The sequence below is a fragment of the Rattus rattus genome, chromosome 1, assembly GCF_011064425.1.
Source record: "Rattus rattus isolate New Zealand chromosome 1, Rrattus_CSIRO_v1, whole genome shotgun sequence".
Taxonomy (NCBI): domain Eukaryota; kingdom Metazoa; phylum Chordata; class Mammalia; order Rodentia; family Muridae; genus Rattus; species Rattus rattus.
The window spans coordinates 24,991,691-25,014,242 of NC_046154.1; the positions used below are offsets into that span (position 1 = coordinate 24,991,691).

General features: G+C 54.6%; 2 protein-coding genes across 2 annotated transcripts; one reads left to right on the forward strand and one right to left on the reverse strand.

Moving 5' to 3' along the window:
- The first annotated feature begins 1,705 nt into the window (after positions 1-1,705).
- Positions 1,706-9,746, forward strand: Sytl1 (synaptotagmin like 1). Its single transcript, XM_032896574.1, has 14 exons — positions 1,706-1,934; positions 3,195-3,343; positions 3,576-3,648; positions 3,724-3,769; positions 5,096-5,168; positions 5,415-5,509; positions 5,673-5,786; positions 5,880-6,046; positions 6,319-6,415; positions 6,744-6,902; positions 7,128-7,206; positions 7,304-7,403; positions 9,151-9,356; positions 9,534-9,746. The coding sequence occupies exons 1-14, from the start codon at positions 1,744-1,746 to the stop codon at positions 9,671-9,673; spliced, it is 1,689 nt and encodes a 562-aa protein (XP_032752465.1). The 5' UTR covers positions 1,706-1,743; the 3' UTR covers positions 9,674-9,746.
- A 361-nt stretch (positions 9,747-10,107) lies between these two features.
- Positions 10,108-21,917, reverse strand: Map3k6 (mitogen-activated protein kinase kinase kinase 6). Its single transcript, XM_032896584.1, has 28 exons — positions 21,302-21,917; positions 19,831-19,970; positions 19,240-19,430; positions 18,908-19,076; positions 17,642-17,748; positions 17,135-17,305; positions 16,919-17,031; positions 16,376-16,535; positions 16,017-16,179; positions 15,826-15,933; positions 15,678-15,727; positions 15,505-15,600; positions 15,281-15,368; positions 15,069-15,202; positions 14,628-14,755; positions 14,245-14,381; positions 13,850-13,955; positions 13,205-13,362; positions 12,907-13,099; positions 12,683-12,821; positions 12,230-12,386; positions 11,945-12,121; positions 11,610-11,715; positions 11,279-11,444; positions 11,081-11,193; positions 10,916-10,989; positions 10,570-10,646; positions 10,108-10,388 (listed from the first exon to the last, which is right to left on the reverse strand). The coding sequence occupies exons 1-28, from the start codon at positions 21,642-21,644 to the stop codon at positions 10,298-10,300; spliced, it is 3,855 nt and encodes a 1,284-aa protein (XP_032752475.1). The 5' UTR covers positions 21,645-21,917; the 3' UTR covers positions 10,108-10,297.
- Between the last annotated feature and the right edge of the window lie 635 nt (positions 21,918-22,552).

Consider the following 22,552-nt stretch of genomic DNA (forward strand, 5'->3'; position numbering starts at 1 on the left):
GCTGGCCGACCACACAGGAAGAAATGCACAACACACCCACAGGACACTGTCTCCCAGAAAGTCACTGCCCACACCAGCAACGCTCCTGTAAGACACTGTAGTATCGTAAAGCAACATAGCACTCAGGGACAGATGCTTGCAGAAGACATGTCTACTATTACCGCAGGACAACGGGACACAGCGATGCTCAAACACCCCACCACAGAAAAGTCCCAGGCTGGCTTGATACCAGCACCTTAAGTACAGTAGTTCAGAGAGTCACTGTTAGTAGACAGGTATCCGGCCCAGGGCTATGTAGATGGAGAGATGCAGAAACCTCCGGAGGGACAGCAGGGTTGGAGAGGAAGCCTTCTTGCTTGCTATGCTTGGATACTGACTCAGCTGGGAGGAGACAGAGGCAGGAGACAGGTACAAGCCAGGACCTGCCCCTGAGCTGCCCTCCTCTCATTTCAACCCCAGCTGAGAGAGACCAGTGGACCCAGGCCAGGGCCACTACTGAATGCTGGTCCCTTGCCACGTCCACATGCCCCTCTCAGCTGGCCATGTTTTCCTTCCGGAGTGCCTGTGGTGCCCGGGCATGAGCTGTTTTGCCAGCTGAGGCTTCTAGCCAAGTTTGGAGGTTGGGGAACCCTGGGGTTAGACCCGAGGGGCTCAGAAGCTCTGTTATAACCACAGGGCTGATGGTGGGGAATCTCAGGCAGGTGGCCTCAGTGGAATTGGGTGCTGTGGGAGTTGGGGGGAGGAAGTTGGGGGGAGGGTTGGGGAGGAGGTTGCCTCAAACAGGAAGGCCAAATGGGCCAGCGCTGGGTGGAGGGAAGCAAGGGCAGAGGCAGCCTGGGTAGGGGATAAACAGGAGGAGAAGACTGCAAGCATTCACATGTTTATGCGAGTATATTTTTGCATTTCGTTAAGACTCAGGTTATGTTGGGTGTAAAATATCAGCTCTGAGGGGAATGGGCCGTCCTCAGTTCGCAGTAGTTCGCAGCAGGTTAGACAGGTAGTGTGTGAGGAAAGCCAGAGAGATCTGTGGATATGTATGGACTTATTCTTGTAGGTGAGTGGGCATACTGTGTGCAGGTTTAAGAATTACTGTGCACAGCTCTTGGGTACAGGTCTCTGGCCATGTGTGCATAATTCCTTCATGGTGTGTGTGTGTTGTGTGTGTGTGTGTGTGTGTGTGTGTGTGTGTGCATGTCTGTGTGCATGTGCATATGTGTGTGCATGTGCATATGTGTGTGCATGTGCATATGTGTGTGCATGTGTGTGTGTGTGTGTGTGTGTGTGTGTGTGTGTGCATGCATAGTTTCTTCTGTGCATGTAACTGTCTTTGTCCAGGTATCAGTGTACCCATATGACCATGCAGTGTTTACTGTCTTGTGATACTCTATAATTCATCCTTAGGAGCATGTGCACATACATAGACAGATAGATAGGTAGATAGATAGATAGATAGATAGATAGATAGATAGATAATAGGTAGATAGATAGATAGATAGATAGATAGATAGATAGATAGATAGATAGATATAGATACAGATACAGATATAGATATCTCAGAGTGCATCACTTACACCCACCTCACCTTGACCTGGCCTTCCTTCGAATCCCTATTACTCATGTATACGCTTGAGAGACAACCGGCGGCTGGTTCCGGTGTGGTGCTGTGCATTTGAGAGACACTGATCAGCCCTTGGTCTATCTGCAGGAGGCTACACATGCCCAACTGGGGCGCAACCCCAGCTGATGCCCCAGAGAGGCCACCCATCTCAGGAGAGGCTTTGGGCCCTGCCCTCCCTCCCCATGGCACATGGACCAGGAGCTGAAGCTGAGGGATTGCTGGACCTCAGCTTCTTGACAGAGGAGGAACAGGAGGCCATCTCTGATGTCCTCAAACGAGATGCCCACCTACGCCAGCTGGAGGAAGGGCGGGTCAGGTGAGACAGGACAGCCATCAGCCAGAAGGAAGGGATCCCGGGTCCTCGGATGCTGACCACTGGGTCTGGTTGGTTTTGTGCTACCCTTTGGTCTCCATTGACCTTGGCTAGCTCAGAGCTCATCACTTCTCTCAAACCTGTAACAAGTCCCTAGCCTTCCTGTCTCTGGGTTTTTCCACTCTGGCTACCACCTTGGGACAGGACACTTTGGTGGACAGATACTGCCTGCCTGTCCTTAAGTACCCTTCTGGACCCTCCCTCAGCTCTTAGAACCCAGTGTCCAAAGCCTTTAACTGTGTCCATAGATCTCCCTGATTGATCCCTGGCTCCCCATTTCCCTATAAGCTCCACCCAGATACACGTAAACCTGCTATACCCACAAGTGTGTTCCCTAATCCCTGAATACTTTTGACTTTACTTCTCACCAGCGGCAGAGGACCTCAATAGTGACAAGCAGTGTCTAGGGACAGTGTGTAACTTGGGCAGCTACTTTGACCTTGAAGCTCCCCTTTCTCCGCTAAAACATAAGCTAAGGGGGCAGAGAGATGGTTCAGTGGATAAAACGCTCACTGCGTAGACTTGAGAAATAGAGTTCAGTTCTCCAGCACCCACATCAATGCCAGGGTGATAGGGTGACCCACCCGTAGTCCCAGCACTTTGACGATGGTGATAGGGGATTGCTGGGGCAAGCTGGCTAGCTAGACTCACCAAGTCCCTGAGCTCGGGGTTCAAGTGAGAGAGAGACCTTGCCTCAGTATACAGAATGGAGAGAACTAGAGAAAGATGGACACTTTCAGCCTCTGACCTCCACATGCATGTGACCACATACATGGGAACATATAGGTGTTCCATGTAATGTGCAAAATAAAGGACCAGGCATGGCCCACGATAACCACTTGATGAATAGCGATTACTACACCTCTCAACCTGGAGAATTCCAATTTATTCTTTAAATAAAAAGTGCCACGGGCTGGGGATTTAGCTCAGTGGTAGAGCGCTTGCCTAGGGAAGCCAAGGCCGTGGGTTCGGGTCCCCCAGCTCCGGGAGTGCTCTGGGGAGTCTTCCTGGATTCATTCCTACAGAACTCTTACCCCATCACTGTGCTCGTCCATTCTGGATCCTGTCTCCTTAGTAGCTTCAGTGACTCCAGGACAAGGTCAAATGTAATCTGCTGTTGAGTCCCTGGTCCCTGGTCCAGAGCAGGTGTCAGGGATGTTGGTTGGATGAGTCGTGACAGCTGTGTCCTCTATTGTCATCTAGCAAGCTTAGGGCCTCACTGGCAGACCCCTGGCAGCTAAAGATCCTGACAGGGGACTGGTTCCAAGAAGCACGCTCCCAGCGGCACCACCACGCCCATTTTGGTTCTGACCTCGTCCGGGCTTCTATCCGAAGGAAGAAGAGCTCTAAGGGTGAGAGGAGACCTGAGGCAGGGAGGGAACGCCCTGGCAAGCCAAGGGTGCAGACTGTCAATGGGCAGGACTGGGCCCTGGGTTCGAGTCCTGGCTGCCTCCATACTGAATGTCTGAGCGGCCCTGCCTGTCTGTGGGATCTAAGAGGTGGAAGGGCGTCTGTCCTGTGGGTCATGGCCAGTCTGGGGCTTCCTGAGAATGCAGGCTCACAGAATCTCTCACCTGAGCCCAGGGGACCAGGCTCTGGGAAGTGATGGTGATGGAGAGGCTGCTGGCGAAGACGCCATAGAAGAGGCAGAGCCCAGGTGAGGAGGAAGCTCCTAGAGGAGAGGGGGACCGGCAGTCACCCAGCCTTGAAAACTCTGGCTTCCTCCTTCCAGGGTCTCCATCAAGGTGGCTGCTCCAGAGACATACACTGAGAACCAAGTGAGTACCCAGCGACTGGCTGAGTTACTAGCAAGCACACCATGGTTCCAAATGGGGGTGAATGAACCCCACAACTGGGACCAGGAGACCTGGACAAGTCTCTTCTGTCTCTGGGCTTCCCCACCTTCTTGATCAACCTGTGGCTTACACCTAGCTTCTAAGAAAATTTGTAATTCCAGGGTTGGGGATTTAGCTCAGTGGTAGAGCGCTTGCCTAAGAAGTGCAAGGCCCTGGGTTCGGTCCCCAGCTCCGAAAAAAAGAACCAAAAAAAAAAAAAAAAATTTGTAATTCCAGCTCTTAAGAATGAGGATGTAAGGGCTGGAGAGATGGCTCAGTGGTTAAGAGCACCGACTGCTCTTCCAGAGACCCTGAGTTCAATTCCCAGCAACCACATGGTGGCTCACAACCATCTGTAATAGGATCTGATGCCCTCTTCTGGTGTGTCTGAGGACAGCTATAGTATACGCATATACATAAAATAAATATTTTTTAAAAATGAGGATATAGGGACTGGAGAAATAGCTCATGTATTAAGAGCACTGACTGCTCTTCCAGAGACCCTGAGTTCAATTCCCAGCAACCACATGGTGGCTCACAACCACTGTAATGGGAACCAATGCCCTATTTTACTGTGTTTGTACTTACATAAGAGAAATAAATCTAAAAGCAAACGAACAAGAACCCCAAAGAGTAAGGAAGCATGCAGGACCCTGGTGGTGGGTGCATTTGGGAGGCAGAGACAGGAGGATCTCTGTGAGCTTGAGGCCAGCCTCGAGTTTTTAACAACTCTAGAGTTTCAGAATCCGGGACTACACAGGGAAACCCTGTCTTGAGAACCAAACAGAAAAGATGTAGCTCAGTTGATGGAGTGCTTGCTTAACACGTGTGATGCTCTGGGTTTGATCCCCCACACTGCATAGACCCGGCATGGGTGAACACCTTTGATCCTGACACTCAGGAGGTAGAAACAGGAGGATCAGGAGTTGATCCTCAGCTACACACGGGATACAAAGTCAGTTTACTATCAAAAATAAAATTGTGGTTGGACTGAAGCGGGTGGGGCTGAGGCCAGGGACTCATATTATGGCCCCCACCACCTGAACCTAGGAGTCAGGCAGGCACAGCAGGAGAGACAGGCCTTGGGATGCCAGGGTGTGAAGTACAGGCTTGACTGGTCCTGCAGCTGGTAGCTAGCCCTGCCCTGAGGGCAGCCCTACTCTGACACGGAGGTAAGCAGGCTGGAGTCTTTGACCTCTGACCCCAGCATAACCCTTGATCCCTTTCTTGTTAACCCCCACTTTGACCTCTCTCCTCTGCTTTCTTCAGGAGCCTGATTTCTCCTCACCATATGTACCCACAAAGGTTTCCAGTCAGGAGGAGGAGCCCCAGGACCAGGAAGGTGAGCGGGAGGGTGTACTGGGGAGCTTAGGCGGTTGAGGGTATCAGAGGCCATTTTTAATGACCCCAACCATCATGCTCACCTTCCTCTTCTTCCTGGGTCCCCCTGCTTGGCCTTCAGGGACAACTCTAGGTCACCACTGGGGCCTGAAGCTGACAGGTGATTAGAGTTGGGAACAAGTCCCTCCAGGTTTGCTTGGGGACACACGGGAGAGGGGCTCTCTCAGCAGCTTGTACCCCACTCCAGCCCCTGGCCAAGGGGGTGTGCAGGTGGCAGAAGCGGACCCAGAGCTGGATCCTGAGCAGGAGGCGGAGCAGGAGTCGTGGCCAACTCCAGCCCAGGTAGGAGGGAGTAGCCAGTGGCTGTTCACAAGACCGGGAGCGGATTCCAGACTGAGAGTGTAGCTGCCCTGGGAATGGGACCGGTCAGTGAACCACCCCCACCTCCAACTCCTGCACGGTCCAGAAAAGTAGAGGGTGCCCCTGTTGCTTCTCCCCTCTCCAGATCAAGACGACTTCCAAGGTCCTGGAGAATGGAGAAGAGACCCCCGGGCTCGGCCCCTCTCTCGACCGCATGCTCAGCAGCAGTTCCTCTGTGTCGAGCCTCAATTCTTCTACGGTGAAGGACTAGGGAAGGACTGGGTACCCAGGCAAATCTCATAGTGGGAAGCTTCCCTGTGGGGACCCTGACCTCCGCCCATCCTGCCCACAGCTCAGTGGCAGCCTGAAGAGCTTGTCCGGGGAGGCGGAGGCAGGCCCGGTGCAGGTGCGCGGCTCCGTGCTCTTCTCCCTGCGCTACGAGCCTGGCACCGGCGAGCTGCGGGTACAAGTGATCCAGTGCCAGGGCCTGGCCGCTGCCCGGCGTCGCCGCTCCGATCCGTGAGTGCCAACCTCAGAGGTGGGCTGCAGGAGGCCGGGGGGCTGGGCTGGGGGGCACCATCACCCAGTCTACCACTTAACTTGCCTTGGCCTTAGTTTCCTCCTCCTCAGAACGGGCGCAACAATATTATTGGGAGGCGTCTTAAGTTGGATGCCGCATGGGATCCGCATGGATGCCGCATGTTCTGGATAGTGACTGGGGAAGACCCCAGAGCTGGACACAGCTCTGGAAGGGCTCTTCCTTACCTCCAGCCTTCACGTCCTTTGCCCAGCTACGTGAAAAGCTACCTCCTCCCGGATAAGCAGAACAAGCGCAAGACATCGGTGAAGAAACGGAATCTGAACCCGATCTTCAACGAGACTCTGCGGGTGAGGGAGGCGTCAAGGGTTTTGCCATCCCTGCAAATGAACGGGGTACCCTTTTCGGTGGGGTGAGTGGCAACGGCTGCCGAGTTATTTAATTTTCCTAATGGGTCCAGTCCTTGTTCTGTGGGAGGGATGACAAGACAGCCTAATGGTTAGCGCAGTCCAAAGCCCAGCAATTTGTGCTAGAGGATGATAGTGAGACCCCAGTTAACGGTGAATCGGGATTCCGTCCGGGAAAAGAGCATGGGGAGACCATCTCCAGTCAACAGGTGAGCCACAGCGACTCCAGGGCCTCCAGGGCACGCCACTGAAACTCACCTCCTGTCCCCAGCACTCTGTCCAGCAGGCCGATCTCCCAGGACGCGTGCTGAGCCTGTCCGTGTGGCACCGTGAAAGTCTGGGTCGCAACATCTTTCTGGGAGAGGTGGAGGTGCCCCTAGACACGTGGAACTGGGACTCTGAGGCTACTTGGCTCCCCCTGCAGCCTCGGGTAAGGGCTGGTGCGCAGTCACAGATATTCCTTCTTTATGCGCCAGACCCAGACCCCTTCGCGTCGCAGAGCCTCACTTGGCCTCGTACTCTTACCATTAGCCCAGGCTCCCCAGCCAGGGCACCTCTTCCTGGGGAACGTTGCCATTGGGCTCCTCAGTAGAGGCCCTGTCCCCAATGCCTTTCTCATACTTAATCCTGACACACCCACTCCTGGCCTTTTCAGGTTCCCATATCTCCAGACGAGCTCCCCAGCCGTGGACTGCTGTCTCTGTCCCTCAAGTATGTCCCTGCCGGCTCAGAGGGTAAGTGACTGCCAAGCGAGAGGTCAAGCTGGACTGGCCCTGGGAGGTGGGAAACCTGTTCCGGGAAGGGGTGGTCTGAACTGGTGTGTCCCCATAGGAGGAGGGCAGCCTCCAAGTGGGGAGCTACATTTCTGGATAAAGGAAGCTCAGGGCCTCGTACCACTGCGGCCAGGATCCTTGGACACTTACATTCAATGGTGAGAGGCGGCCTAAGATGAGTCACTCGGTCCCTTCTGCTCTGGTCCTCTGACCAACCTGTCTCTTCAGCCAAGATCAGTCAGCCTAAGTAGGGCGGAAGTGATCAGCCAGGCAGAGGGTTGGAGTTGGGGGTTGGGACTGTTGCAAGAGGCTCTGGGTTGATCCCTGACAACCTACTTAAACTAGGATCGGAGGCAGGAACATCAGTTCAAGGTCATGGGATACACAAGACCCTGTCTCAAGATAAAATAAAAGTTCAGACGAGGCATAGTGGTGTGCATTTTTAATCCCAGCACTGGGGAGGCAGAGGCAGGTGTGTCTCTCTGAGTTCCAGGCCAGCCTGGTCTACAATAGCTAGTTCCAGGTCAGTCAACGCTACACGGTGAGACCTTGTGTAATAACAACAAAAATGGAGTCAGGGAAACTAAGAGGCTATATACAGTTAGTGTTTCTAACTTCTTACTTCGGTGAAACATTATGACCAAAAAGCAGGTTGTGGGGGGAAAGGGCTTGTTTGACTCACATCTCCACACTGTAGTCTATAACTGAAGGAAGTCAGGACAGGAACTCAAATAGGGCAGGAACCTGAAGGCAGGAACTGATGCAGAACCACAGAGGAGTGCTGCTTACTGGCTTACTCCTCATGGGTTGCTCTTCAAGGCTTGCTTAGCCTTTCTTATAGACTCCAAGATTTCCAGCCTGGGGTGGCCCCACCCACAGTGGACTGGGCCCTCCCACATCAATCAGAGGTTAAGGAAACGCTCTAAGGGCTTGCCCATGTGATCCTATGGAGCCATTTTCTTTGTTGGGACCCCTCCTCTCAGATGACTCTAGGTCAAGTGGTTCTCAACCCGCGGGTTGCAAGTATCAGATTATTTACAGTATAATTCAGAACAGTAGCAAAATCACAGTTACGAAGTAGCAATAAAATAATTCCACCATCGGGTGTCCCCACGCCCTGAGGAGCTGTATTAAGGGACCGCAGCGTTAGGGAGGTTGAGGACCACTGCTCCAGTTTGTGTCGAGTTGATATAACATTAGCCAGCACAGGCTGCATTCTGCGGAGGCTGTGCACCTACTATGCACTATGATGCAAAGACCGCAAGGGTCCCTCCATGGAACTCTTGGAAGGACAAGCGATGGAGCCTGGCTCTGAGCTTGTGGTTCAATGGTTAGTGCTTGTAGTTGTCTTTTAACATCCTGGAGACTGACTGCAATGCTTCAAGCACCCTAAGCAAAAAGAAAAAAAAAAGTTCTACCCCTGAGCTACACCCCAGCCCCGCAGTTTTCAAAGTAAGCTTTGCAGAACCTCTAAAAGCGTTTCTGGGTGTTTCGGGTGTTACCTCACCTCCCAGGAGTGAAACGGAGGTAGACCGCTCTGACTTCGGACTCCTGTTCTGGTTTCCGTTCTGTTAGTTTATCAGAGTAATAGTATTTTATTCTGCAGAGTGGTCGGGGCTTTGGAAACTAAAGGGGTGGGCAGGGAATAGTGAAAGTTATTGGGCCAGAAAATAGCAGAATTGAATTTCAGAGACTTCCCTCTGGAATCCTGGGAAGAGTTATCAGTTTCAAGTAAGAAGCCTTAAGAAAAGATTGGTGTAAAGGTACCGAAACACAGAAGGCTAGAGACCTGATCTCAGGCAGGGGCCAGGGAACGTGGACATGACATGTTGCCGGGCTGGCTTAGGTGGGGAGTGTTAGGGTGTGGATTGCCAAACCTAGCCCTCATCTATTGCCCTGTCACAGCTCAGTGCTGCCCGATGACAGTCGGGCCAGCCGCCAACGCACAAGAGTGGTTCGACGAAGTCTCAGCCCTGTGTTCAACCACACCATGGTTTATGATGGCTTTGGGCCTGCTGACCTACACCAGGCCTGTGCTGAGCTCTCCCTGTGGGACCATGGGGCCCTGGCCAGTCGACAGCTGGGGGGCACACGTCTCAGCCTTGGTACCGGTGAGCAGAGCAGGCCCTTGAGGGGACCCAAGCTTGGAGACACGGGCTCAGTGGGTGACCTTGGATATGTCATTACCCTTCCCTAGCTCCGTGCATAATCTGGGACCAGAAAGCTGTTCTTGGGACCTGAGGTCTCCAAGGTAACAGTATCCTCCCCTTTGGCTCACCCACATCCAGGCAGTAGTTATGGGCTTCAGGTGCCCTGGATGGACTCCACACCCGAGGAGAAGCAGCTATGGCAGACACTCCTGGAGCAGCCCTGTGAGTGGGTGGATGGCCTTCTGCCCCTCAGAACCAACCTGGTCCCCAGGGCATAGCCTTGTCAAACCCCTCTGTGGATCCCCACCTGAAGCACACCCATCGCGAGAGTCAATAAAGTCTGTTTACAGAGCTACTGCCTACTCAACTGGGTATGGAGTCTGGGTGGTAAGGCATTAGCTTGAAAGAGCCCAGGGGGGCTGGAGGGATGGCTCAGTGGTTAAGAGCACCACCTGCTCTTCCAGAGGTCGTGAGTTCAATTCCCAGCCACCACATGGTGGCTCACATCCATCTGTAATGGGATCTGATGCCCTCTTCTGGTGTGTCTGAAGACAGTGACAGAGTACTCATATAAATAAATAAATAAATAAATCTTTAAAAAAAAAAGAGCCCAGGGAATGAAAAGAGATCACTCAGGCATGGAGACCTCAAGGGGCTGCTCCGTGGACACTCCCTGCCCCCACATATACCCTTCTGAAGTTGCCAAGACAAGTATGGTAGCAAGTGTTCTGTTTAATAGTCTTTGGTCGTATGTAGTGTCTTTTGGGTGCCTCCCTAGTTAGTTCCACCCACTGGGGTTCGTCCTGGGCCCTGCAGTTTGCTCCTAGGTTCTGGGACGGGTGTGTCAAAAGCTGCTTGTGTTGCCTCTGTTCATCCATCCGTGTCTGTGTCCGTTGATGTCATCACTCAGCATCCCGGGGTCCAGGGGTGACCGACGTGGCTCCTGCTCGCTGTGCCAAGATGGCTCTCCAAATTCTGCATACCATCCCTCCCCTGGGGACATCAGGGATGAATGTAATTCAGCCAGAAGGCAGCCCCCGCTCTCTCGTTAGGAACCGCTATGCCCAGGAGAACTTGTTCCCCAGTGGTTTTCAGGGAGGAATCAAGGCAGGCCCAGAGGGCAGGGGATGCCCGCATATTGCTAGCGGGTACCGCCGGAGGACCCAAGATGTACCTGATTCTGGTGTAGACGAGGTCATCCTGAGTGGCACAGGTGAGCAGGGTTTGAAGGGTAAAGCTATGGCTCAGGAGCTGGTTGTGAACGGAGAGCCACAGAAACAGGGTAAGACCAAGTTGTATAGAAATACAACTAGAAGCTCGGGTTATTGCTTCTTTCTAGGAGAATTCCCAGGCAGGTGGCCCCTTTGTGACCCAAGTTTCCCATCCATATAAATGAGAGGTGCGTCCTAAGGGCTCTTCCACTATTGAGTATCTTCGAAGCATCGAGCTAATTTGAATAGTTGGAGGACTCCTCAGTCCTCCAACTGCCTTTGGTTGGGGGCAGGGGGTGGGGTGCTCACCGTTTGGATAGTGGCTGGATCTACACTCAGGTCCTGTAGCCACTGCACCAGTTTCTGGTCCTTTGGGAGAGTGGCTGTCAAAAAGGCAGGTGATGAGAGGGGGGCAAAGGTGTCCTCTGCTCGAGGAGGCCTTATCGTCACCATTTCCCAGTCAAGTCTGCTCACCCGGGGTCTCTGAAGCCAGGGCATACGTCCTGGTCTCTGCGTGCACCCGATGCAGGGCCTGTTGCACGAGGGCCTGGCACTCACGTTCCTTCTCAGCCAGAATGTCCCGAAGCCTGTGGGAAGGTAGAGGGCGGAGAATGGAATGACCTGTGGGTTGAAGCCACTGCAGCTTATCCGGGTGACTCCAGGAGGCTTCACCTGTCAGTCTCAGCTCGCAAGAGACCCAGCTGTATCATCAGGGATGGAGGTTCCTGCTCTGGTGGGAGCTGACTCTGCAGCGGCGGCTGGCTCTCCAGCGGTTTCTGCTGGGACTCCCCTTGACTCCACTCCTCTGACTTCGGTGAGACCGCTTTCTTCTCTGCCTCTACCAATTCGAGTAGATTGAGCTTAAGGTGGGCGTGACGCCTGTTTAGGACCCCAGACGGCCAGAAAGAAGGGAAGGCCGCTAACTACCAATTTCATGTTCGCCACGCCCCCCAGGGCCACACCCCACACACTGGTCAGCTGGCGGGGATCCAACTCCTCCTACCCGCGTCCAGCACGGCCAGCGCCGCCCGGACTGCCCGGCTGAGCAGCGAGTCCAACACGAACATCCAGTGTGGGCGGATCTGGCGTCTGCGGAGGATCTGCTTCACCTGGGGAGGGAAGGAAGGCGCGGTTGACACAGTTGAATCTCAAACAAAGGTGGGGTTCGAGTTGCAAAGCCCTAGAAAGTGTGCTGCAGGCTAAGAGAGAGGTGGGCGGACTTGGGGTCAAGGGTGGGACTGGACATGCGTCTTCCTGGAAGTCACAGAACCCTGGAACATTAAGATCTTGCTCACGACCTGTTATTGCACAGCCCTAACTTTGAGGTAGCTTCCTCACCGCGTCTGGAAAGGCGAAGAGCGGCCCCTTCAAAAGCGTAGGGCTCAGACTCTGGGCCCGCAGTTGAGCTTGCAGGGCCCGCAGCTCCTGGGCCAGCTGCCGGCGGTTAGGAGTATGGATTTGTGCCCCGAGGCACCGAAGCAGAAGTTCCACATGATTCCTGCTGAGTTGAGAATCCTAAAAAGAGGGGGGCGTCGCATCCGCAGTCAACAGAGATGCTCGCCGTTGGACCATAAATTCTTATCCCAGCTCGACCACCAGGGGGCGCTGGGGCGGGCCGTCCACCTGTTCCTGATCCAGGAGATTCTCTGCTAGTGTGGGCACCTCCTGTTCCAGCACTGCAGCCAGCATGGCTCGGCGCTTGCTCTCCTGGTGCAGCAGGCTCAAGCCTGAACTCTCTTCTGGGGACGCGGGTTCCTCGGCAGCGGATTCCTCGGGCACACTGGGCACAATGAGGGGCATCAGATGGAGGGTGGGCAACGCCATGCAGCCATCTCTGCTGCAGGGTTTGAATCTTGGCTCTTTTATTCCTACTTCACGGGGATAATAGGAATTAAGCCCATCTGGGGGTTGGCAGAGTGAATGTCACAGGCATCTAGGAGAGGGCAGCAGGTAATAGATATCGTCCTTGTAAGCCGTCAGGGTGTTTGCGACCCAGAGAGGCCTTTTTCTGGAGGAAATTGAATACAAAGGCAAAACTAGACAAAGAGAACCCACTCCAGGACCCTAGGCGCTCACCGGAGCTGACTGGTGTCCCCATAACTGAGGCAGCGCTTCGGAGGGCTGGGTGGGTGCTGAGAGGGTGCCTGGGGCCTTGGGAATGTCTGAGACTGTGTAGCTGAGTTAGCTGAAGGACTGGAAGTACTGGAAGGGGTGCCTGAGGAAAGAACAAGCTGTTAGTCTGCTCACCTTGCCAACCCCTTTGCCCTTCACTAAGTTGCCTCCCTCCACCCTCATAGCACCTGAGGGCCGGGGAGTGTGCCGAGGAGAGCCAGGGCTGCGGCTCCTCTTCCCTGGTTGCAGGAAGGGGTCTCCCAACAGCTCTTGGGCACTGGCTCGGAGGCGGGGATCTGGCTCAAAAGTTCGGAGGAGGAAGGCTTGGGCCTCAGCTGACAGGGAACTTGGCACTGGTGGATGTACCTTGTACATGCCCACCTGTGGAGGTGGGGCAGATGGGTAAGCCCGCGATCGGATTGGATGTGCTGGAGGTCCCGTCTGGCTCCGCCCACCCTCCGCAGGCCACACCCCTGAGAGACTCACCTGAAACATGGCAGCCTGCGGGCTCCCTAGTTCGTGGAAGGGCGGCCGACCTGTGGCCATCTCGATCACGGTGCAGCCCAGAGACCAGATGTCAGCTGCCTTTCCATATCCTCGTGGGCCCTGGTCAATGATTTCTGGGGCCATATACTGCAGGGTCCCTAGATCATGAATAGGGACAAGGCCAGCGTTGGCTTCCATTGTCTCCACCATCTGCTGGCCACCCGCACGCATGCTGAGACTATCACCTCAAATAGTCGTCATCACACTCCTCTCTTGAGTGTCACCGTCCACCTAGGCCCCATCACCTGCCAAGCTTCCATTCTTCATGCTAGGCTGTATGCTGTTCATCCAACAGCCACAGGAGGGTTCCAGGTTGCGCCTGACATTACATCATCCTCCCTTCAAATTCTACCGGCCCACTTCACACCCCCAGCACACACGGCCTTGCATCTGTTTTAGATGTTACGGTTGTCTTCATTTAGTCATCCAACCTTGAGTCCAGACCCTTACCAGCTGTCCCTGGATCTAGTCATCTGTCTCCAGCCAGATTCCATTCACCATTAGAACTGTAACTCGGTGGCCAGAAGAAACTCCGTTTCCCAGAAGTCTCCAAGAGCTCCACACCCCCACCCCACCCTCCCTTACCTGTGAATGTCTCCGTGCAGGGTGTGATGCCTGCCAGCCGCTTGGAGGTGCCAAAGTCAGAAATCTTGAGCAGCCCACTGAAGGTGTTGATCAGTACATTGTCCCCCTGATTGAAGGGGACACTGGGATTGAATCCTGCTATGAGCCAGACCGCCCCATCCCTGGCCCCTGAATCTCCTGAGATTACATCCTGAGTCACCTCTATGACCGTCTTCTCCCTGACAGCCCAGTATAGGAGCTTGTGTCTGCTCTTCTACAGACAGGACTTTTTCTCCTCTGAGGGACCTCTTTGATGGGTCCCCCACCCTTTGCAAAGGTGTGCTCTCTCCCGCCATTACTGCCAGCTTCAGTCTGGTACTGTGTCTCCACACACCCAGACCAGCCACGGGGCTCACCTTGATGTCTCGGTGAACAATGCGGTTCTCATGGAGGTAGCTGAGTCCTTGCAGGATCTGACGTGTGTAGAAGCTAATAGTACTCTCGTTGTCCTTTAGGGGTCCCCACACTGACCTAAGCAAGGAGGACAGGCTGCCTGGGCAGAGACAATTCAAGTTTATAGTTGACGTCCACTTACTCGACCACATCTCCGTTCAAAGGTCCAAGCACACCCACTGTCATGACCCATTCTCCCATCACCAACTGCACCCTGTCAGCTAATTCTAGGTGACACCCACCCACATTGGAGTTCATTTCCCCTTAGGGTTTGCCACCCCTGTCTGGCTCCATTCCCACGCTCCCACACCTCAGGTTTCACTCCCCTCCCACGCAGGGTTGGTACCTCCAGGCACTTCCTCCATGAAGATCTTGAGGTAGCCGCCCTGGCTGGCTGAGCCCAAATAGCGCACTATATTCTTGTGACGAAGGCGTTTGTGGAGAGCGATCTCTTCGTGCAGAGGCTGCGAGAATCTGGAGTGTTGAGGAGAGAGCAATGGGCAGATGTGAGCAGAGATAACCTCCCACAGTACCATAAGACCATGCCTCCAGAATCAACACCCTGTCCACAAACCTATCTTATCTGCCCTGCTGTAAGGGCCACCAACCCAAGTCCAGCCACTAAACAGCTATCTTTCCATGTCCACGGCCGCTCAATTCTCACGTGTCCTCAACACACACACACACACACACACACACACACACACACACACACACACACACACACGTAACCTGTCCACAGCCACCCTCCTCAGTCCCCAGACCTGTGTAAACTATCGCACCTCACCTGCTATCTCTCTCTGGGATCTCTTTGATGGCGATTCGTACCCTCGTGTGCCTGTCGCGGCCAGCATACACCACCCCATACGTGCCTTTGCCCAGCACCAGCCGCTCACCCGTCTCCGAATATTCATAATCAAACTGTAGGACATAGAGCATCCGGTTCGGCAGGGCCCCTCACCCCTCGCTCTCCTCCAAGCCCCAGTCCCACAGCCTTACCTCCAGCACCTCCCTTGTGCCTTCTGCCTCCTCAGTGGGCGCTGAGGAATCTGGATTCATCACCAAGACCTGAATTTGGCTACAGAACCTGAAGAGGGCAAAACAGCTAAAGGGGCAATCTGGCTAGGATCCATCCCCCAAGAGCACCAGTTCCATTTCGTCCCTCTCTTCTTCCCCTCGGTCCCCTGGGCATCCCGGCCCCAACTCAGAAAGGTCAAGCGCACCACTGGCAGCGCTCTACGCTGGGAAAGCACAACTGGACGTCCTGGGCCGGAGGAAGTGCGTACAGGAAGCAGCAGCGCTGGTCCAGCTTGGAGGCGCTAGGGAAGGAGAGGGGCCAATGAATACCAGGCTTAGTGGCACAGGGGCTTGCTTGCCAGAAGGTTCTGCCTCTCACCTGATCCCACAGATGGAGGTGACTGGGAAGGTCCAGCTGGAAGGATCATCCTGTGAGAAGAAAGGGACAATTGTGGAGGTGCTGGGACGAGAGAGGAGAGGAGAAAGAAATGCAGATCCGTGAGTAAAGGATCTCGAAGGGAGCTCACCTGAGTCTCTGGCTCCAGCAAGCTTAGGGTTACTGCGCTCATGGGGTCTGCTCCCCGAATCTCAAGTCTGGCAGGCAGCAGAACCTTGTTTATCTCCAGCACCAGCACCTGTACGCAGTAGGGGAGGGATCTGTCATAATGGGCATTCCTTGTCCCTGGGTCCCTGGGTCCCTAGGTCCCACTGGCCTCACCAGGCACTGGTCCTCCTGAGGAGGGGCCGCCTTGAAAGGCTGGCAGGATTGTAGCAAGAAGTGTAGCCAGAAGTAAGCTCGCAGCAGGGGTCCCCCCGAGGGCTCTGGTGTGGGTCTGAAATGCTGGTACAGTAAGAAGGTCTCCATCACTGACACCAAGTACCTAAATGCACAGACAGCGTTGGCCCCAGGGCCAGCTGGGGCCACCCAGCTGCACGGTGTCAGAATATGGGCATCGGGCACCATGAGCAGAGCAGAACACGGGCACTGGGTATCATAGTGGTGTCGACGTATTGGGGTCATGTCTCGGGGAGGGGTGCCAATGGACTAGGTGCAGGGGTGAAGAAGGGGCCACCTACCATATGGGGGCATTGAGCTTGTATAGTTGTTCTGCAGCCAGCACCACCTGGATGGGGTCATTGGCAAGAATCTGGGCTCCCAGGTAGAACCCCACGTCCCAGTAATACTGCATCTTCTCCACACAGCCTTTGCGGGCTAACAGGCAGCCCAGCTTCATGCCTGGGGGAGGGGCAGCACAGGCTCAATTGAGTGTGGGTGCCGGGGTGAGTATGGCTCCAGTGTGGGTCCCACTGTAGTCCGCACGCATAGGAGTGTGGACATGAACGTAGGTCTGGGCCAACAGGTGGGTGTAGCAAGATCTCGGCGGTAAGAGTGGCACAGGGCACATAGATGTTAAGTATGACACCCGGAAGTAGAGGCTTGAGAAGAGGGGCACTCAGAGGCTCCTGACCCCTCAGGCAGGTATGAGGCCTCCAGTGTGGTTAGGCACGGATCAGTCTCAAAGCCCACGAGTCAGCTTTGAGACTTCTTCCCTCCCAGGGCTCCTTCCTTGCCCTCTCCTTAAGTCCCTCTGGACCCAGTGCTGGTACCGTGGGCCTCACCTATCAGCTGGAGCTCCTCAGAGTCGTCAAAATGTTTCCCGGCTGCAATGAGCAGCACAGCTGCATTGATGCCCGAGTGTAGGCTGGGCTCCACATCAAATGCCTTGCGGTACCTGGGGTCAGATCGGGCAGGGGATACAGGGCTGAACGGATGCCCGCAATCCCACCCCTCATCCCCATCGCTAAGCCCTCTACACACGCTCTCGTGTGAGTTACCAATGATAGGCCTGCTCCAGGTGCCCGGCACTTTGGAAGCCGGAGCTGAAGAACATGTCCTTGTAGATACGACCACACATGCAGTACAGGTCTGGAGCCACGGGGCCTTCATGCTTCACCAATGGCAGAAGGACAGCCAGGGCCTTCTCACGGTCCCCAGGCCTGTTCCTCCTAAGGCAGAGGAGCGTGCTCTGAGGACTTACTATTAATGAGCCTCAAACCACACTAACCCTGGGAAGCATTGATCTCTAGCGTTAGTGACACCAGGCGGAAGGGATTTCCGGTTGCAAACAACTCAAGGAGTAGCAACCTTGGACAGCTAAGACCCTATCAAGGGGATGCCACCTCCTCTGTCCCCACCAGGCATCATGAGCCCAGACCAACGGAAACCTCTTGACATTAGGACCCAGGTCAGTAAACTCCCTGAGGAGCAGCAGTCCCAGCTCTTGCTCAGCAGGTCACAGAGGCTTCCTGTGACTCTGACTCTGGCCTTGCCCCACTACCCACCTGTTGAGGGCAAACGTGTAGTGGAAGCAGACATTGTGCTGTTCGGCCACATCACAGGTGGGCAAAGCCTGCAGCGTCTCCACCAGCTCAATGATGGCGGAGTAGTCCTGTGTGAGGGAACACGCATCAGCTCCGTGAGCCCTTGACACAGAAGAAAAATCTTTTTGTGTTCGTTTGGTGGGTTTTGTTTTCTGAGACAGGCTAGTCCTAGCCATCCTGGAACTCACTCTGTAGAGCAGGCTGGCCTTGAGCTCTCAGAGATCCTCCTGCCTCTGCCTCCAGAGGGCTGGGATTTAAGACATGTGTAACTACTCTCAGTTTGAAGGGAAAATCCTACTGCCCACAACCCGAAGACTTTGCGTACCTCCCTCAGGGCCAAGAAGATTCACAGACCACACCTTCGTGGGGAACCCACTATGCATCCCACACTGGGTGTTTCTAACCTCGCCGATGCCCTGTGAGGCAGTGACGACACCATCCCTCAAAAATAAGGAAATGTGGGTGGAAGAGATAAGTAACAGGAGTTAAGAGTGCTGGCTGCTCTTCCAGAGGACTGCAGTTCAGGCCCCAGAACCCACAACAGGAAGCTCACAGCCTCTTTTAACTCCAGTCCCAAAGGATCCAACACTCTCGCCTGTCTTCCACAGGTAACTGTACACACAATGTACAAACCCCAACTCAGACACATATGCATATGCACAATTAAAAAATAAAATACATCTTTAAAAAAAATACAATAAAGCCAGATGTGGTGGGACACACCTTTAGTCCAGCACTCATAGGGCAGAGACAGTTGGCTATGTTAGACAGCCTAGTCTACATATGGAGTTCCAGGCTAGCCAGGAGTGCACAGTGAGACTGACCATGTTTTGTTTTGTTTTGTTTTGTTTCTTTTTTTCTTTTTTTCGAGCTGGGGACCGAACCCAGGGCCTTGCGCTTGCTAGGCAAGCCTCTACCACTGAGCTAAATCCCCAACCCTTTTTTTTTTTTTAAAAATAAATAAATAGAGGCTCACAATTTACTTAAAGCCACCAGTGAGGCTCAGTCAGGAGCTGAACTTGTATCTGTCTGGCAACCAATGGCTGTCACACAGTGATCGCTCTTTCTCCATCTCCTACTTAGGTTTACACACAGGATCCCTTGAAGCCTAGGCTGGCCTCAGACTGGCTTGTAAACAGGATGACCTCAAACTCCTGCCCTTCCTGATGCAACCGCTTGAGTGCTGGAGTTATAGCTTATGCCACGGCCTCTCAGAACGCCACACACCTGGACGTCGCGGTATGACAGAAGCAGATTCATGATGATGTCGGGGCTCAACAGCTCTACGCTGTCCAGCCTCCGCTGCAGGCGAGCCAGCTCCTGCCTCAGCTGCTGCCCGCTGAACCGCTCCCGTGCCTTCCGGATATCCTGACGAATGGTCTCCCGGAAGTAGCCGCTGATGCCCAAGACCAGGAGAGAGAGAGAGAGAGAGAGAGAGAGAGAGAGAGAGAGAGAGAGAGAGAGAGAGAGAGAGAGAGAGAGAGAGAGAGAGAGAGCCTGTCCCTCAGCCCCAACATACTGCCTCTATCTGGAACCCCCATTCCCTTGAGCCCCATTACCAAGAGTCTGTGGGTGTGGCCTCCAACAGACGGACAAGCCGGCCCACCAGGGGCGTGAGGAGGGCCTCAGTGCCCACCCCAGCCTGTACTAGCCCATCGGCTATGCCCCTCAGGAGGCCTGCATCGCCACATAAGACCCGGCCAGTGGCTGTCACAACGTAAGGAATCAGTGTGTAGCTGCCAACGCAATCCTGGTGGGAAGAAGGGCAGCAATTAGCGGAGGTCACACGCAGGCAGGTCAGCACCGGGTTAGAGAGTGACTAGAGATTAGTACCGGCGAGGAAGGAATAGCAAAAAAGAGCCGCACTTCACAAGAGGAGGCTACATGGAACAGAGGGTCGCACTGATGTCAGGGATGAGTGAGGAGGCTGGGAAGGTTAGTAAAGGTCAGAGGTTATAATATCGGTTAGAGGGGTAGATTCTGCTCACCGAGTTCTTCTGGAAAACATCCTCCTGCAGGAGGCAGACAATCAGATACTGGCATTCTGAGAAGGCCTTACCTCAACTCTGCAACTGTCTCCCTGCCCCTGCCCCTGTCCCCATCCCCCGTCCCCTACCCCACCCCTGTCCCCCAGCCACCTGGCCACTTACACGAAGGGCCTGCAGGTCAGGGAGTTCTGCCTGGGAACAGAGGAGCACATTGTTGGTCATGCTGAAGCTCTCACGCACGCCGAGGTGGTAGAACAAAGAAGGCTGTGCCAGGGAGTTGCTCACCTCCAGCACCACTACGTCTGTGGACACAGAAGTGTAGACCTGAGCGTCGAGCACAGCTCAGTGGTGAAGGAGCCTAGAGTTGCTTGCCTTGCCTGCCCCTGATGCCAAGTTCAGTGCTGCTCTAGAGAGCTTCCCTCCCAATGATGTTTTCACAATACTCGGAATGGTGGTGTTACAGAAGATGCCCAGAGACCCCCATTGCACCGAGAGCCTAGAAGTCCCAGGACGGAGATAAGTGGTGGTGCCTCTTTCTCTCTCTCTCTCTCTCTCATTTTATTTATATGAATGCGTGTGTTGGTGTGAGTGTATGATAGAAGACAGCATGGGGATCCTCTGGAGATAAAGTTATAGGTGGTTATGAGCACCCCATGTGCATGCTGGGAGCAGCAAGTGCTCTTAACCTCTAGGCCATCTCTCCAGCCTTGAAGCCCGGCCCTTGAGGGTGATCTGCACCGTCCTGTGTGAAGACAATGTTGTGCTTTTATGTGTGTTTGTGTAGCTTACTATAACCAGCCATCTTTAAGTGGCAGTGTCCACGAGGGAGGGGACTGTATGAGTCATCGGGGATGAGTCCATGACTTTATCTGTGGTCTGATCGGATCAGCCTTCATTTTTAAGCTACAATTTAGCAGATGTCCAGGATACACGGCTCTCTGACTCTGGGATGAACAAATAGGGATGGGGTGGAGCATCCGGGTAGGTGGAAAAGAGAGGAATAGCCATCTTCCGACCTCGCCCCTGGACTCCCTGTCTCTCTTCTAGACCCACCTCTACCCTGTCCATTTTCTTTCCTAGTCTCCTAGTCTCCAAACACAATCCCTCTCTCCAATAATCCAGTCCCGAAGGGTTGCCTCAGCGCTTCCATTTCCGCCCCTTTAGCCCCGTGTGGGATGTAGTAAAGTTAGGACTTATCAACCCCAACCCTGTAGAGATGGCCTCTTGCCATAGACCGAACTTCCGCCTCAGGCCTGATTCACCCTCAAAAGTCCAACGTGAGATCATCCTGAAAAATGAGTTCTCCCGTTTACGCAGAGAACCACAGCTCTGCCCCTCCCTCAGCCCCGCCTCTCCCCAGCCCCGCCCCTTAGAGTTCGCCTGCCCCGCCCCACCTGCTTGACACCATGCTCACAGAACACTTAAACTCCTGCTCAGGAGCCAGGCGTGGAGCCCCAAATCCAGTCTCAAGCCCTACCACATCCATAATCTATTAAATTTCCCTATTGTCCCTCAAGTCCGGCTTTAGTTTACCGTAACTCCGTAGACCTCGTACCCACGCCCTCCCGGCCTGGGGTCTTCGAGCTCCGCCCCTTGTCCCGCCCAGGCTCAAGCCCCGCCCCGAGGCTCTCACCCGCGTTGTAGAAGGAGTCTAGCGCAGCGGTGTCGCCTAGCGCCAGCGTCGCAAAGGGCAGGCTGCGCAGTTGCGGGGGTGGCCGCGTGCTCTGGAGCTGAGCACAGGCCTCGCGCAGGCATCGCAGCGGCAGCGGCTCTGCCTCGGTTCCCGACCCGGGCTCCACCCCGGGTCCAGGCTCGCGGGTCAACACATAGACCACACTGAGAGGCCGGCTCCGCGCGCAGCCCCGACTGGCGACCGCAGGAGACGAGCGGCCCCGGCTCAGCGCCTCCGCCAGAGGGTCCTGCCAGCAGCTGCCCGCCCGTTCTAGAACCCCGGCCCCCGGACACGGCCCCGCCATGCGGGGGCGCTCAAGCGCGGGACGCCGGGCGCGGGAGACCCGGGACAGGGCACGAGGCTGAAGGTGTGGATCCAGCCGGGATCCGGAGATGGGCTGGACGTCCTGTTCCGGAAATCTTAAGTCCAGAGAGAAATCTTTGCTTAATCTTTCACGGTCCTTACAGATCTGCAATCCCGGACTGGGTTCTGGGAATCTGGGGTACCCAGTAATCCTCGGCTCACAGGTCACAGAAGGATCCTGGGAATTCAACCGGCAGCGTGCTACACCCAGACTTCTCAAGGGAGCGCTGGCAGTCACTCTGTCCTGCCCTCACATGTAGGCTGGGCCCAGCCCTTTCCCGACTGGGAAAGGCTCCACCCTCGGCCCTGGGGCAATGAAGCTCCCCAGTGGCTCTCCCTCCCTCCTCTCCGGCTAGAACCTCTGACACTGTCCACTTCCGGAACAGCCTGTGCCCCTATTCGGGCCAAACACTGTTGAATACTCACTGCAGGCGCTCGTAGGATGTGTGCCCAGGCCAGGGATAGGAAACAGGACGACCCCGCCCTGCAGGGATCTAGTGAATGAATGGACGCGGAGCAGGGAGGTTGGGGAGGGGGTGAGGTGTCAAAACATTGTGAGTAGTAATAGGTATCACATGTAACGTTCCTGCTGGTAGAGGTCTGAGCGTTGACAAGCTGCTTTCCTTATAGCGTCGCTTGCTGGGAAGCCTTGCTGAACTTATCCTCCGTCCACCCAAAAGTTGCCCATGGAGCTGAGAAGCACTTCTACTGAAAACTTCCTATCTACTCCTTGAAGGACCTCCAGAAACCTCGGCTTTTTGGGTTACAAGAGTATCCCAGCTTCGAATTCACCAAGGACCTTTAACGTCCTAGTATGAAATAGTGACTAAGTTGGTATAAACCTTAGAG